At 39.5% G+C, this 17,166-nt stretch overlaps 3 protein-coding genes and 1 long non-coding RNA gene across 5 annotated transcripts; 2 read left to right on the forward strand and 2 right to left on the reverse strand.

Annotated features, from left to right (window-relative positions):
* Nucleotides 1-983: 983 nt before the first annotated feature.
* Nucleotides 984-5,509, reverse strand: LOC6576537 (cytosolic 10-formyltetrahydrofolate dehydrogenase). 2 transcript variants are annotated; one of them, XM_015165229.3, is made up of 4 exons: nt 5,310-5,509; nt 3,861-4,244; nt 2,082-3,803; nt 984-1,825 (listed from the first exon to the last, which is right to left on the reverse strand). In XM_015165229.3, exons 1-4 carry the CDS (start codon nt 5,313-5,315, stop codon nt 1,196-1,198), a joined length of 2,742 nt encoding a protein of 913 aa, XP_015020715.1. In that variant the 5' UTR covers nt 5,316-5,509; the 3' UTR covers nt 984-1,195. The 2 variants fall into 2 exon arrangements, with proteins under 2 accessions (XP_015020715.1, XP_043865032.1); XM_044009097.1 differs by lacking the exon at nt 5,310-5,509 and adding an exon at nt 4,467-4,520.
* A 1,628-nt stretch (nt 5,510-7,137) lies between these two features.
* LOC6587082 (putative gustatory receptor 39b) lies at nt 7,138-8,866 on the forward strand. The gene is made up of 4 exons (XM_044008789.1): nt 7,138-7,372; nt 7,450-8,105; nt 8,366-8,542; nt 8,605-8,866. Exons 1-4 carry the CDS (start codon nt 7,138-7,140, stop codon nt 8,665-8,667), a joined length of 1,131 nt encoding a protein of 376 aa, XP_043864724.1. The 3' UTR covers nt 8,668-8,866.
* Nucleotides 8,867-8,899: 33 nt separating this feature from the next.
* LOC122757224 lies at nt 8,900-9,370 on the forward strand. Its single transcript, XR_006357174.1, has 2 exons — nt 8,900-9,054; nt 9,114-9,370. It is a non-coding gene; the product is annotated as an uncharacterized LOC122757224 (long non-coding RNA).
* Nucleotides 9,371-10,102: 732 nt separating this feature from the next.
* On the reverse strand, nt 10,103-16,136 carry LOC26527198 (dynein axonemal assembly factor 1 homolog). Its single transcript, XM_015165230.3, has 5 exons — nt 15,782-16,136; nt 15,244-15,713; nt 14,998-15,062; nt 14,831-14,916; nt 10,103-14,768 (listed from the first exon to the last, which is right to left on the reverse strand). Exons 1-5 carry the CDS (start codon nt 15,933-15,935, stop codon nt 10,156-10,158), a joined length of 5,388 nt encoding a protein of 1,795 aa, XP_015020716.2. The 5' UTR covers nt 15,936-16,136; the 3' UTR covers nt 10,103-10,155.
* Nucleotides 16,137-17,166: the final 1,030 nt, after the last annotated feature.

Consider the following 17,166-nt stretch of genomic DNA (forward strand, 5'->3'; position numbering starts at 1 on the left):
ATATTTTTAGGCGAACGCCAATTGCAAAAGTCATTCAGGGGTGGAGCGTAAGCAGTGAAGGAGGGAGGTTGAAGTAAAAGTTATAGCTGAGCTTAAAGACAAATGGAAATTTTATGGAAATATTGCTCAGACTTCAGCGATTGCATCGTCTATTAAGAGAATATGTAAATTTTTGTTTTGATAAAGAATTGAAGCAAAGGAGGTCAACTTGTGGATCCACTTGCATATAGAGTGGAATATGGGTTCTGTTATAGACGATTATCTGTTTGTATAGATATGAAAAACTATTTTAGCAGCTGAACGATTCAGCTACTGATAACAAATACCTAGATTTTAAAATAATATCTTTAAAGTTTTCTGAATGAAAATCTTTGCTCTACAAATTACAAAAAAGAATAATTGTTCAAGCACGAACATGAGACCTCAAGGATTGCAAGCATGGACATTTCGTCAATAGTTATCATATATCTATTTGTCGTGTACACAAGTAAGAGGAGAAACCAGGGACAGGAATTGTCAGCTATTACTTTCTCTGGCCCTCCGCAGAATGTGCATGCACATGCATGAACATAGAAATATGATAAGTATGGGAAAATACCCTCTACGCACTTAACAGCTAGCATACATAAAATAGATAAACTATGTGGCAAGTGTGAACTGTCAGACTAGAATAAATATGACTCTGACCCTTAGCGACAAGAATATGTAAGAAACGAACGCTGAGCCCTACAACATCAGCGACAGGATAAGAATAGCTAATAGACCCACGCGGAGCCTTACAAACTCAGCGATGAGATAAGAATATGTAATAGACCAATGCTGACCCTTACACACTCAGCAATAGACGCACTAGATTTAAGGGTTGAAATTATGCATAGGTCTGGGTATATAAACCCAGGCTCAGAAGAATAAAGATCAATACGCAGCTAAACACCATCATAGTCAAGTGTATTCGTTCAATAATATTATTAAATAAATAAAAATTAAATTATAAATGAATATTTTTATTGATTTGTAATATATATACATAGATGATATATAGCAGCGCCTAATACTATTTACCTAAATTCTACACTATAATATTTATTATATATAATATTTATTATATATATATGTATATATATATGCATTGGATTAAGTCTTTTGTGCTCTATTAATAGAATTCTAGAAACGTACGTAAATTATGAAGATTTGTTCAGTACTCAATCGTAACGCACTTGGTCTTCAGATACTCGTTTAGTGCCTCCTGGCCGAGATCCTTGCCGAAGCCGCTCTGCTTGAAGCCGCCAAAGGGAGCAGCCACATCTGTTTTATTATAGACATTAACGAAGACGGTGCCGGCCTCGATGCGATCGGCAAAGCTTAAAGCCTTGCTAATGTCCTTGGTGAAGACGCCGCTGGCTAGGCCATATTCCGAGCGATTGGCACGCGTCATCACCGAGTCGACGTCACTGCCATTGAATTTGGATATGATCATGATGGGACCAAAGGATTCCTCTTGGGCTATGAACATATTGTCCTCGACATCTGTGAAGACGGTGGGCGTAAAGAAATAGCCCTTCATATTGGGCACACGACAGCCGCCATAGACGAGCTTGGCGCCCTCGGCCACACCGCGTTCACAGTATTCTATCAATTTGTCCATGTGCGCCTTATGATTCTGTGGTCCGTGCGCTGTAGAGCGATTAAGCGGATCGCCAATGGTCATTGAGCGCAGATCCTTTAAGACACGGCGCACAAACTCATCATGAATGCGATCCTCAACGAAAAGACGGCCAGCCGCTATGCAGTTCTCACCCTTATTAAAGAAGACAGAGGACATGCCCTGAAAAGAAAGAATGGGGTAGATTAATAAGAGAAATAGAAGGAAGCGTTGCAAACTAAGATTTAAATAAGCAAAAGATTTAAATAGACCCGTTTACGGATTTATGTGTGTATGTATAGGAAAAGTCTTGCAGCTACTATCAAAAATTGCAAGTCCCAAGCTCCTGTAGGTTTCGATATCCAAGTATGAAAACAAGGACAGATATTTATATATCTATCTGAACTACCTCCCATAAGAATCAAACGTGTCTACTTACGTGCTTCACAGCTTTGTCTAGATCGCAGTCGGCGAATATGACCAAAGGACTTTTGCCGCCCAGCTCCAGTGAGCATTTCTTCAAATTGGAGTCCGCACAGGATTTCATAATGTGTTTGCCAATGGGCGTAGAGCCCGTGAAGCCCAATTTGCGCACCAAGGGATGGTCGGCAACAGCTTGACCCGCATCGGAGCCTTTGCCGGGCAGAACATTGATCACACCAGGCGGAAAGCCGGCCAAGACTGATAGTTCGGCAAACTTCAGAGCAGTCAGGGGACACGTTTGAGCTGGCTTAATCAGGCAGGTATTTCCGGCCGCTATGCACGCAGCCATCTTCCAGGAGAGCATCATCAGGGGATAATTCCAGGGGGTGACCAGGCCACAGACACCGATCGGTTCCTTGCGCGTAAACGTCAAAACATTATTGGGTCTAGCCGGATTCACGGGTATCGTATTTCCCTGAATTTTATCGCACCAGCCAGCGAAGTAGCGCCAGGCATCAATGGACATGCCGATGTGGGTCTTCAACGCCAGAGTGTAGACAGCGCCCGAGTCAACGGACTCAATGGTAGCCAAATCCTCTTTGTACTGCTCCATCAAATCGGCCAGCTTCAACATGAGTTGACCGCGTTGCCTGGCCGACACTTGCTTCCAGGAGCCAAAGAAAGCCTTGTGAGCGGCCTGCACCGCCTTGTCCACATCGTTGACGCTGGCACAGGCCACCTCGCAGAGCACCGTCTCATCGGTGGGATTCACAATATCCAGCACACGATTCTTTTCGGCATCCACAAATTCGCCATTGATGAACAGCTGTGTGGGTACTCGAATGTCGCGCTTGTTCGCCTTCAGCTGGAAGCCCTTGTACTCCACCTGCTTGCCACCGGCACCGCCGCTGCCCTGACGCAAGTTGCGAACAAGCTGGTCGAAGAACTCGTCGAAAACGGGCGCCATAAACACATTCTCATTCTCCAGCGGCACATCAAAGGCGTCCTTGACCTCCTCAACCAGACGCACCACATCCATTGAGCCAGCGCCAGCGGCAAAGAAATCCGTAGCTCCTTCAATGGGCGCCTTTAGGATGGCCTGCCAAATGCTCGCCAGCTGCACCTTCTTGGCCAGCTCGTCCTCGCTAAAGTCCGTGATGGGCTGATGCTCAGCCTGCTTGAACCAATCGCCGGCATTGATCATTTTGGTGCCACGCTTGATGCGACGCACATTGACGAAGGCGCCGTCGGTGCCCTCGATCAGGAGGCCGCCCTCGTGCACCCAGGCAGGCTTGGCCAAACCCTTCAGCTTAAGCGCTTTGCCATCCTTGACGGGTCCCGCCGAATAGAGATGGGCGCCAAAGAGACGCACCTGCTCCTCGGTGCCATCGTCGAGCACCACTGTGGCTACCGCTCCAGGCACCGAGTCCAAGCCGCGCACAAAATTGAAAATTCCTACAGCCGACTGAGCGAGGCAAATCTGTTGATTCTCCACCTTGAACATGGCTGGATCGTAGGTGGCGCCCACCTCAGTCTGAACTATCTTGGGCGCTGTGCCATCGGCTACCATGTCCACAGCCAAGCCCATGGCCTTCACGCCCTCTGGGTAGAGGAATCTCTTGTATATGGTGTCCAAGGTGTCTGTGGGCTCGAGATTCGTTTGACGCTGCAGCAGCAATGGGCCTGTGTCCAAGCCATCATCGGCCCAGAAAATACTGAAGCCAGCGACCTCATCGCCCTGTGGAGCAATAGGAGATTAGGATTGTGGATTTAACTAAGAGCGTATAGAGCTCACCTCAATCAGCGTCCAGGATATGGCGCTGGCGCCGCGATGCCTGGGCAATATGGATGGATGATAGCAAATGCTGCCCAGGCGAGCGCCGTCAATCACCTCCATCGGTATAAATTGTGAGCAGAAGGGCAGCACGTTCAGCTCCGCCTTGACCGATCTATATTGCTCCAGCACCTCGGGCAGCGGCACGCCCTTGCGCCGCCAGCTAGCAAACTTGAAGACGGGTATATTGTGACTGGCAGCTGTCGTGGCCAGCACATCTTCGCGACTGCCCTTGTCTGGTATGGTGAAGACGCCCACCACCTGAAACTTCGAACGCTCCAATATCAACTCCAACACATCGGCAGCGAAATTGCTTTGACCAATAATCGCAATACGCAGATTCGACTGTAAAAAGTAATGATATCGAAACGGAACACGCATTATAAATTTATCCAAAGTGAGGTGAGCTGAATCATTCAATATATGTATATATACATATAAAAAAAACCCCTAAAAATAATTAAATTTAAAATTTTATACATATGCACATCAAATTTGTCTTATATTAAAAAAATATATTCTATTCATTGTTGCGCACAACTACGAAAGAGCCTTAAACAATTTTACTTTAATTTGTTGCTGATACTCGATTGAAAGTAAATCCATAGTAAATTTATTGAGTCCAAAAAATTAAAGGAAAATTGAATATATCTAAATGGAGACTGAATACAAATTACAAGGGCGGTGTCGTATCGATTAATGAATGATTTTGTAAAGCTAATAATATTTGTCTCCTATAACTGATTGTGTATAGAGGAAGGTCAGAAAATTATATAGACTTTATAAAGTGCAAGCTATTTTATTTAAAAATATGCATATAAGCAGATATGTATGTATAGATATGTATGTATAGAGCCATAAATTATATACCAGATTGTCTTGACTACATAAGGGAAAATAGGGAAGGCAGAAACTTGAAATTGACAACTATTTTGTCATAAAAAATATGATTTAAATAATTAAATATTGTTAGGACTAAGTGAGTGCATACATACATATAAATATTGTATGAATAGCAAAACTTATATATTTAATTAATTAATTTAATTTTGTATGTTACTCTTTTATAAATATTTTTATTTTTATTATTTTTTTTTTTTTTTTTTTTGCTAGTATCTATTTAGAAAAAAAAATATTTTTCAAATAAATATACAAATAACTGAATTTTTAAACAATTCAATTATTGCTATATATTTAAATATTTTATTTATTTTTGTTAATGAATAAAAAACATTGACTTTATAACACAATTCCACAAACAAAAAACCTCTAAGCTTTTAGTAAAAATTAGGCCGAAAACACACAATTATTTTTAAATCCTAACTAAAGGAAACGAGCTACTAAATATTACATAGAGAAATTTCTAAACTATTTATATATAATTTCAGGCATATAAATTTTTATACTAACACTCATGATTGTGCGATTTATATGATTTGCTCTCTTCACACGCTTTCAAGACAGATCGATTTATTAATAATTTCTTTTGATTTTCCTATCACGTTGGAAACACTTTTTCCACTTCGGTTTCACTTGTTGATCTATAGAATTATAGTTTTTTACTATTATTATTTAGAAAAGCCGGTTGTTAAGCGCTTGAACAACCTGTCTTAACTGAATCGCATCAAGTGTGCGGCTCGTATTTATACCTAGAGCCAGGGCCAAATATTATCAGCTGTTTCTAGCAATAACAAAAAATATAATAAATAAATATATATATCAGCATAGGCTGCAATCGGACTCACACACTTTTACTTTTTCAATATTTGAATGAAAAAAAAAAAAAAAAACAGTTCGTTGGACAACTCGCTTATCAGCGACGTTATTTAAAGTAATTTTGGACAAGCACAATGATAAGGCTAAATTCGGATGTGGAGGCGACAAGTGGAAAGTTTGGTAACCAACCCCTCAGAGCAGATTTTTAGTTTTGTTTGTCGCGGTATGTGTTTTGTATTGAATTCCGCGTATTACCTAGAAATATTTGAACTCTAGATTGACAAACTGAAAGTCACAAATATATCACATTCTGTAAATAATTTCCGGCTTGAACTAGTTATTGGGGCAGCAAACTGTAAATACTTTCCGCAATTGGTGTGAAATGAATTATTTGTAAAGGGCGATCGTTTATAATCACATAATCAAGCAACGTCTCTAAATGGCGTTAATATATAGATTAATATTGTATAAAGATTTACTGTAGATTTTGTTAAATCATCATCTTTGGTGTAAAATGCTGTCGATGGGCAATAATAGAACAAGGCATAGTCAGACGAAGCTGCTAATTATTTGACACACATTTTATATTTGATGCCAAACCTAATCTCTAATTAACAAGACTTGTTAATTAATTTATAAACTATTATATTTCATTACGTATCAATATACATTTTCTTCATGGGCGAGATTATAGTGACTCAGGGTACCTTCTTTTGGCCAGAGCGCATTTATTTTTACACGTTTAAATTTATAAATATATTTTTTTAATTTATTTATTTTTTATTTTTTGTCATAGTTATATTAAATTATTATTTTTTATGCTTGTTAATTTTTATATCAGAAATAAATAGAATAATATTTGTTTAAATATTTTGTTTTGTTTGTTTTAATTTCTTATTTGAACAAAAAATTCGCTTAATTTGGGTTATTTATAATTTATTTATTTATCATAATTCATTTTTATATTACTAATAAAATATTATCGTTTTCGTTATTATTTCCATCAATTTTACTACCAAAGACTATATATATATACTATATCTTTACCAAGATAATCGTTTTCTATCATATTTATCTTTTCTGTTATTATTGTTTTCATTGCTTTTTGCATTATTATTAGCTTAATTATTATTAGTATTATTATTATTATTATTGATTATCACTTTTCATATTATTATTTATATTTTTCTTTCTCTTTATAGCAAAGACTAATGCGGAACAAGTGATATTTGGTGAGTACTTTATATTTAAAATAAATACTTAAATAACACTCAATATAAACTCAACCCATACCTATAGCAAATTTACATTGACCATTCACGAAATTAGAGTTTAAAGTTCTACCAAACACTATCTTTGTTAATTGATTTGTTTTGTTCGCGCGTACCGCTTTTTCTATTTTAGCTAATTATTTTTGCATTTCATTAGCGAACATATCAAATTTGATTAATCTACGAATATAGCTCGAGTCAATATTTTTAGCCAAACTCTGTAGTATGCATTGACACATTCTCAAGAGAACATGTTATTCGCTCTGCAACGCTATATCAAGTATTTTGCTGTCTTGGGCCTGGTACCGTGGGTGACCGAAAACTCGCCCAAACAGCATTACCAACAGATCTATACACTAATCATAATACTCTCGAATATCGGTGTGTCATGCTACAAAATCATTTTTCAACCGCCCGAGGGAGATCTTCTGGTCTCACTGCTGGTCAGCTGCATTGTGTTTGTCTCCCAAATTGGTACCATGACAGGCGTGTATCTGAATTCTCTCACTGTCCCTCTCTCTCTCTCTTTCTATAGTATATATAATATATATATTTCTGTTTAGTTATTGAGCTGCAAGTGATGTGCCAGTATAATAAATACTACGAGTTCTGTCTGCAGCTGAAGTGTTTGCGTCTGCATTTTCAATGCGAACTGCAGCAGCCGATCAGAAATTGGCCCTGGATCAGATATATCAAATTCTATGCTCTGGGTGTCATCAATATCATCGTATTTATTCCTTCTATATACGTGGTTCTCAATTCTGATTATACCGGCTACTTTTGGTACTCGCTCGGCGCCGTCATCGTTAATCGATATCAATGTCTCCTTCTGTTACTCTACGTGGACCTCTTGGGCTATCATGCAGAGCGTTTGGATGAACGTCTGCAGGCTCTGCACAGCTATCGTCAGCTGGGTACCCAGACAATATTGGACATACAATTTAATCAGATGTGCTCCTTGGACTATCTGCTGAGTCTGAAGCGCGCCTACATGGAGCTCTATCGTCTATTTGAACTCTACAACAGTTTGTTTGGCTGGTCGATTGTCTGCATCTTCGTGGTGATGTTTCTCGACAGCATCGTCAATATATATTGGTCACTTCTAGTGCTTATCAAGATCTATCAGTTTGGCTTTATCTTCATGACCTGCTCAACTTTTGTGCCATTGCTTATACTACTCTTCACATTTTGTCATTGTGGAGAGTATTGCAAGCGACAGGTGAATCTATATCTATATCTATATCTATATCTATATCTATATCTATATCTATATCTATATCTATATCTATATCTATATCTATATCTATATCTATATCTATATCTATATCTATATCTATATCTATATCTATATCTATATCTATATCTATATCTATATCTATATCTATATCTATATCTATATCTATATCTATATCTATATCTATATCTATATCTATATCTATATCTATATCTATATCTTTATCTATATATGTTTCTATATAGCACATGCTTATAGGCGGTCATGTTAGGGGTCTGGCCTGTGCTGCCCAGTGTCAGGCGGTGCCGCCTCCCTTGGCCTACACTGCGGTTCTTGCTGAATTCGCTATGCAGGTGGAGCAGGATGCCTTGACTATCCGCGCCGAGGGCTTTATGGATATCGACTATAATCTGCTCATGTCGGTGGGTGTTGTGTGTTCTAGTTGTAGCAAGAATATTTATTCTCAATTAACATATTTCTGCAGATCTTCACGGCCATGGTTACCTATCTGATAGTGCTTATGCAATTTGGCTCATTATATGCTTAGAAATAGGCGTGGCGATTGATTTCAAATGCCAATTACAAATTTTCGTATTTGAATTTAATTATGAATTTATATTTTATATGTGTTGAATTTATGTCTTATTAGTATTTTATTATATTAGATGTATCTTGTATCTTGGCGTAACCTAGTAAATATATGATGAGCTTGATGTTATTTATATATCTGATTCGATTTCGTTTAATAATCATTATCCCAGGACATTTGCTACATTGTGCGCTTCTTAGCTTCCGGCAGGGAAATCCTCATCTTATCCACCTTATACAATAAAAGTGTGCTTAAAGTCGTGTCTGCATATCTCATTGTATCATCTAACACTCCTTCTAAATAGCACATACTTAGCTTCTCCCAACTATGATATAATACTCACAGGTGAATTATGTATTACTATATTAAGAGCTCCTTCCTTCTAAATTTTAATTAAATTTTAGAATGACTTCCTTTTCCTCCAATTGACAACAAACTTTAGCCACAGCGATTTGTCAATGAATTTGTATCAGAGGGAATTCCGTCGAAACCAACAGAATAGTAAGGGAAAAGTTTTTACTTGACCGATAAACCACTGACCTACTTTGGCCCCCTCGCCCAGTTATTCAGCTATTTTGCCTGAAACCACTTGCCGAGCGTGATATAGATTAGATTGTAAAATGTCTGAAATAAAATGATTATCAAAATTCATGAAATAGAACTGGTTCAAACTGGATTCAATATATTTTTTATTGTGACGACTATAATCTCGAAAGAATTTCTTTAAATAAACGAAATTTGTTTTCCGAAAAATGAAATTAAGTACAGCTATATATGTATATGACTCCCTCGAGAGTTCCTCACTGATAGATGTTGTCAGCTGAGTGAATTTCGATGTTATTATACTATATGCAAATGAATTTCAATTGTATTATGCAATAAGCATCAATCCATGTGGAATTCTGCCGAGTCCAATAAACTGTGCACGCACTCTCTAGCTGCTCGGTGCTGATGTTTGGACGTCTATGGGAATAGTGCAACATTCTTATTTTTTTTCCATACATTATTTTCGAATTGATAAGGCGCGACGTCGATGATAACCTGCTCGAGTGCCCTCGCCGAAGTCAGCTAAACAAAGCAAAAAAACCGGTTTCAGCGCTCTGGGCAAACCGGTTTCAAGTGGCTCAGGATGTGCCAATTTTGATAATTAATCGATCGGGCAGTAAAAAAAGTAAATAGTAAAATATTGTTCTCTAATCTTTCGCACTTTTAATATATATTTATAAATCATGTACATGGTTTGTACTTTTCATTTGCCTATTGCTATTTAAGGTGGTTCAAACTAGTTTTTGGATTTTGTTTCGTGTGGACAGCTCTCCCTTGGGAAATGTTATCATTGGGTTCGGGTTCGCAATGTTTCCTACACGTGCCTAGTCGGACAACATACACTGAATTGTATAATACAATTTTATTCATTTATTTAGTTAAAATCAACATGAATTTCAATTACTTTTTCAACTCATAGGTGACCTGGGCATTGACGCTCACCTCCTTGACTATAGCATCACCATCATCGTTGAGTATTTCCAGATTACATTCAATTTCTTCGGTCTTCAGTTCGGGTATTGTATGGAAGCTATCGGTATCGGTATTATCTTCAAAGTAATCAAGTATTATGGGAGGTTTTGATGAATTCTCCGGCAACGGCTGGTCATTGTCTATTGGCTGAGGCTCTAGATTTGTGCTCTGCTTATCCTCTTCGGCTTCGGTATGATCAACATTCGCTTCTTGCTCAAGCTCTTGCATTTCTCTTTCTCCAGTTTCATTTAAGTCAAGCTCTTGCTCCTTGGCTTCTAGAGTCTCACCTTGCTCGAGTTCTTGCTTTTTAGTCTCTTCAGTTTCTTCTTCTTCAAGCTGTTGCTCATTTGCTTCTTGAGTCTTTTCTAGCTCAGTTTCTTGTTCATTTTCTATTTCAGTTTCGTCTAGCTCATTAGCTTCTAGAGTCTTGTCTAGATCGATTCCTGGCTCTTCAGCTTCTTCATCCCGTGCCTGTTCAATCTCTTGCGCATTAGCTTCTTCTTCCTCGTCGTGCCAGACTTGCATATATTCGGGTCTAGCGCTTTTCATCTGTGCCTCGCACTCTTCGTAAATAATATTCAGTTTTTTCAGACTCTCCTCCAGTTCATCTTCCTGATCGTCGCCATCGCTGTTCTCCTCATTGAACTGACTCTTATTCAATAGCTTCAGATCGTCGGCCTCGATGAACTCACTCAATTTCTGTGAGATTTTCGCCCACTGACGCTTGGCATTGCGCGCCAGCTCGTCGATGGCGCCACCCGATTCCGTGTCATCATCGTCTTCGTTTTCAGGTTTTTTAGACTCCTTATTCGCTTCCACCTCACAGCTTTCAGCATCCACCTCACAGCTTTCATCATCCTCATCAGTTGTCACCGCTGATTCGGAAACTTCTTTTTCCTTTGCTATATTTCCGACTTTATCTATGGAATTCTGACTGGCCCAAGCTCTTAGCGGCAAACTGAATAGTTTTTTACGCAGTGCTTCTTCATTTTCACGCTCCAGCTTGAGGCCATCCTCGTCGAAATGATTACTAAACAATTCAGTGAGCGCACCCTCGGGCAGTCGCGGGGGCTCCACAACGGCTATATCCTCGCCTGATTCATAGTCCGTCGATGCATCCGATATAATGTCATCATCTATGTTGCCATTGATATTAGAGGTGGCTTTCCCTTCCGACTTTTCACCCATTTCATTGCTTGATTTTTCCTCAGCTTTTTCATCTACTTGCTCACTGTTCGCAATTATTTCCTCTAACTTAAGTTCACTTTCCTCAGCTGCTGCTGCTTTAGCCTTCTCAGCTGCTTCTTCCTCCTCATCTTTTGTATTCGCAACTTGACTCTTTATTTCGCATAATTTACAAGCACCCAGCGTTAATTGTATGGTAGGATACTCCTGGCCATTGTCTAGCTCCTCATCTCGTTCCCCCTGCTGCTGTTGCTCCTCCATGGCATCCTCCTTTAACTCCTTCTCTTTGGGACTGCCCCAGTTCAACATTTTTAGGAAATTTCCTGTCGCTTTCTTCTCACCCAACTCCTTCTCCTTGGGACACTCCAAGCTGTTTAACATTTGTAGCAAATTCGTCGTAGCCTTCGCCTCTTTAAGTTCGCTTTCAAGTTGATCTGTTATCGATTTACACTTCAATTTATGAGCCCCCAAATCCTTAGATAACTCCTCCATCTGACGTTCGCGTTCCTCCTGCAGATGCTGGCGTTCGATTAGATCCTTGAGCATTTCATCTTGTTTCACCAGTGCGCCAGGATGTTCAGCTTTCTGTACTACATCATCGGCTGTCAATTCGTCATAGCTACGCATGCCTTCCACAGTTATTTCACCATCCACGCCGATTACCTTCTGTAGATCCAATTTGTCTAGGAACTCGGAGTCTAGCGAATTGAAGGCGGCTCTCGCTTCTAGCGAATAGAACTGATCGATTGACTGATCCTCCACACTGTCCCCATCCTGGAGGGATAACGATGCCTGGCTTAGCTCCAATTCAGCTGGGTCGGCTTTTGGCCAATTAGCGCGTAAATTTCTATTCTCTTGGCTTTCTGATTTATTCTCGTTAAGCTCTTCGGCCGTATCGTAGTTATCGGGTTCGTTACCATCGGACGAGTCATTGTCCGACTCACTCTCCGTATCACTGATCAGAGCTGGCGGCGGCGGCAAATCTTGGATCTCGCCGGTATCCTTCTTCACAATCATCAGCTTATTGTCCACAACTTCGAGTGTGTCTTCGTAACTGTCACGCTTGGAGAAACAACGGTCTGCCATGGCCGCAACGCGACGTTTGCGCTTCTCCTCCTGCTTGGCCAGCTGTGCCTCGACCTCCCGGGGACTTTCGTCCATGTAGGCATTCTTCATTTTTGACTTCAGCAGCGCCTTGGCTGCACTCACCTTCTCCGAGCTACTTGTCTCCTTTCTATCCAACTTTCTTTCCTTCTTGCGATCTTTGACAGAAGTGAGAAAATTGCCGAAGGCATCGAGACACTCGCGCAACGATTTGCCACCGGCTGGATCCTCCAGGTCGGGTGGCACTATCGATTGAGTCTGGGGATCCGCTGAGTAGCTATATTCTTCATCCGATTCAATGACTCCGAAATCAAAGCATTTAATATTCTGTCCATTGATTATTTCCTGATACTGCAGCTCGTCGATTAGGTCATGGATGAGCGCCGCGCAAACCTCATCGACTGGTGGCTCCGGCAGCTTATCGAGCTCCTCGTCTTCTACGGCGCTCGTGATGTCGTACAGGACATCTGTCTCATCCTCTAACTGCTGCAGTAGTTCCCGCAGCGAATTCTCTTCGGCCTCCAGCTTTTGACTCATTTCCTCACAAATTAATTCCGCTTGTTCGGCGCAACTATTTGCATTCAATGGTTTCACCTTGAACATCTCCTCATCATCGTGCTGCTCTGTTCGAGTTTCTGTTATGGTCAATTGACGCATACATTCTTCCTTATGCCACTCGTGGCTAGGCTGATCACATCCCTCGCCAAAGACTCGCATGGGCACATCATCTGTGCAAGAGTCCAGAGCCTTGGCAAACGCCTCATCCAATTCGTCTTCCTTTTCCTTCTCCATTTGTAGCTCCTCAATCTGAACTTTTTGTTGCTCCTCCTCTTGGGCGCAAATGCGCTCGCGTCGCACACTGAACTCCTCGATGATGCGCAGAGAATGCGTCACTGTTGTCAGCTCAATGCATTTCTTTTTATCCTGCTCCTTCTCCTCATCGGAACTGTTGTTGCCGTCCTTTTGTAATTCGTCCTGTGTAGCTCGTATTTCCTCCAGAGGCTGACTCAACTCCTTCAGGTCCTCATCCATTTGACTGCTCAGCTCTTGCATATTATATTCCACAATCTCGTTGGCCTCTATGCACTCCGCTTCATATTCCAATTGCTCTTTAGTCTTTATTATGTTGTTTGTTGTGGTATTTCCAGTTGCCTCTTTGCTGACAGCCTTAAGCTCTTGGCGTTCTTTGGGTTCTTCGGGCTCTAGCATTGCCTTGTTGAACTCGGGCTGCTCGACAAATATCTCATCTCCATAGGACTCATACATTCTGTCTATGGCATTCTGTTTGATCTGCTCAGGCGTTGGCTCTCCCCCTTCATTCAAAGCTATAGCTTTTAATTTCTGGCATGATTTATCTAGTTCAGCTCTGGCAGTTTGATCCAACTCAGATCCGCTTTCTGGCTCAGTTGTGACTGTTGTCATTTGTTTTGGCTCTACTTCATTAGCTATAAGAGCTGGTATTTGCTTTGACTCTGTATCCTCTGCTTTAGCATCTACAAGGGCAGGTATTTGCTTTGGCTCTACTTCATCAGTTACAAGACATGGTATTTCCTTAAGCTCAACTTCATCTAATACATTTTTCAGCTCATCTTGTGCTTCTTTAACTTCTGGCTTTATTTCCTTTTCTTCTGTAGATCCCTCTTTTTTAGCCTTATCATCCTTGATAGCCTCGTCTGCCTTGTCAGCTTTGTCTGCCTCTTCAACTTTGTCAGCCTGTTCTTTCTCCACTTCAGCTGTCTTGCACTCCACATCAAGAGGTTCTAACTTAACTTCCTCTATAAGCAAACGTTTCACACCACGTTTTTCCTCAGCTTTCATATCCGTTTCATTGACTTCCTTTTGAGCCACCACATTATCATTTGTATTCTCAACCTCCTCAGCCAGCCCCTTATTGGTTTCCTTTTCAGCGTCTTCCTCATTGTCAGCAAATTGGGATTCGTATAGTACCTTCGGACGACCGTCTAAAGGCTTTGCTCGTCGGTTGCTAAGATGCTCGGCTAGCTCTTCATCCTGGGAGCCGTTGCCAGTAGCCCCATCGGCTATACGTGAACTGTCCGTGCTTTCGTTCTCCTCCTTATTATCGCCAGACACTTCACTCCATATGTCATCCACACAGCCGTATTCTAGATCCGCTTTGACACGTGTCCTTTCGGCGCCTTTATCGGCTTCCGCTTCTGCTTCCGAATCGGTTGAGCTAATTAATGCATCTTGCTGATCCGCTGGACGATGGCGATTACGCAACTGTATGGTGTCTAAAAGATGAGAATTTTAAGGTTATATATATATATATTACGGATATTATCTGTCTACTTACAGTTGACACTGTCACGCATTTTTTTACGATCGGCGCGATTCCAGCGCCTATTTTCCTTTCGCTCACCTTCGTAACCCTCGCGCTTCCTACATTATAAGAATAAAAAATTGTTATTTCTTTAGTTCACATTTGGAATAATGCTGTATTTAATAATATTTTTGTATTACCAGGCCTCAGCACAGGCACGATCACGTGGAAAGACAGGGCGACTGTCCAAGTAGGTTAGCTCTTTCTGGGGTTGGGAGAGTTCAAATTAAATAAAATATATTTATAAGTTTAGCAAACAAAAATTTTTATATAAACCATATTTAAATAAAATTTTCTCTTTTAATTATTTTTTAGCGGCATGTATGCAATATATAAATTATGTAAATATCATAAGTTATGTAAAAAAAAAAATCATTCATACTCACACAGGCTAGTATCAAAGTCTTGCGATATTGTGGTAAACGGGATACGACAGGATTTCCTTGTAGCACTAAGACCTTCAAACAGGGCATCTTCTCGAAGATCTTAACCACCAAAATGTCATCGATGCGATTATTGGACAAGTCTAGCACGGCCAGGGTCTTACAGTCCACCAGACGAGCGAGACTCTCGCTGTCCTTCAAATAGTTGGACGATATATTAAGGGTATTCAAGACGGGCAGTACATCTGTGCCGATGTTCTCAATTAAGCGTATGTGATTTGAGCTAAGATTCAGCGTATCCAGTAGTGGGCATGAGCCCAAGTTCTCGATGCGTTTAATAAGATTGTTCTGCAAAAAGAGACAGCGCAGTTTGCTCTGTTTCTCCAGACCCTCGATTTCCGAGATGGCATTGCACTCAAGCCACAGACACTTGAGTTCCGTATATTCATCCAGGCACTCGATATACTGATAACCTACAATATGATGCACAATTAAATAGAAAGTTAATTTTACTTAGTATCCTATTGATCCCCTCGTTTACCCTGATAGTGCAAGTAGAGCACATCGTTAAGACGCGGCGTCTGATATAGTTTATCCTTTTTGCACAGTTCTCGTAATCCTTGCTGGGTCATGCGATGCAGTCCGGTTACCTCCTTGCGAGGCGCTGCAGCGCCAGCGGCAACGGCTTGTGACATTGTTATTTATAATATATATATTTAAAAAATTAACATTTACAATATATATACATCTATATATATATATGTATATTTATATATTTAGTTGATTACTGATATTCAGAAACGCAATTCGTTTCCTACTGTTTGCTGCAATGTGTCTAACGAATTTGTTGGCGTAGTTGACGGCGCTTGTTAGGTTTGTTTATTATTATTGAACAAACAGCAAACTGAAATCGTTAGGGACAACCATATACTGATATGTATATGTGTATATTGTAAGAGGTTGATTGGAAACGGAATGCTATGATACACACATAAGAGAAAGGGTGTGAATTTCGAATGATATAAAAATGTACTAGATAATATATATAGAAATGTTTAATATATTCTTCAGTTTTGCACAGAGTTATATATTTTACAATTGATATAATGGCAATCAAATAATGTTTTCATAATCAATAAATATTGCTTTAGGCTTTGCTATAAATGTAAATGTGAAAAATAAAAATAAAATAAAATAAAGAACGTATAAATAAAAATATATATATATTTAAAAAAAAAAAAGTATGTTAAAATATATGTTTTGCTTATGGGAGAAAAATATTTATTATCCATACTGAAAATTTAATTCATTTTTCATAAAAATAAATTATTTTTTGAAAATAAAATTAAATTAATATTGATGAACAAGCTATAAAATTTAGAAAGGTAAAAACAAAGAAGGAAGCATGAATATTTGGTAAAACTTACCAAAAATAGAAAAAGGTGAAAAAATACTAAATAAGTAAATAAATAATACGCAGGGAAAATATTCCATTCTCTAATCGACTTGGCTAATAATGCAATAACTTAATTATGAAAAATGCCTATTTTCTTTTTAGCATTATGATAGTCAACCTATTTTATGTATTAGTTGCAGTCATAACTGGTAACTGTTCTCTAAGATCACACGATCTGTCACCTCTGTCTGTAGAGTATGCATATTCCATATGTGTATACATTGATAAACAAATCTTAAGCTGCAGCCGCAATTGACATACTTGAGCTTAGGCTGACAAATCAGGCAATAGAAACAAAAGTTTACTCGCAATATAAAATTAATTTACACATAGAATTTATTATTTTTATCATTTGTTCGTTTATTGATTCATAAGTTTTTCAGTGCTGCACAATCATTTGAACTCACATTACATTTAAAATAAATATTCGAAATGCATATTGAGAATTAAAAAGTCGTGCTATTTAAGAC

Source organism: Drosophila mojavensis, unplaced genomic scaffold (genome assembly GCF_018153725.1).
Source record: "Drosophila mojavensis isolate 15081-1352.22 unplaced genomic scaffold, ASM1815372v1 contig_36, whole genome shotgun sequence".
Lineage (NCBI taxonomy): Eukaryota > Metazoa > Arthropoda > Insecta > Diptera > Drosophilidae > Drosophila > Drosophila mojavensis.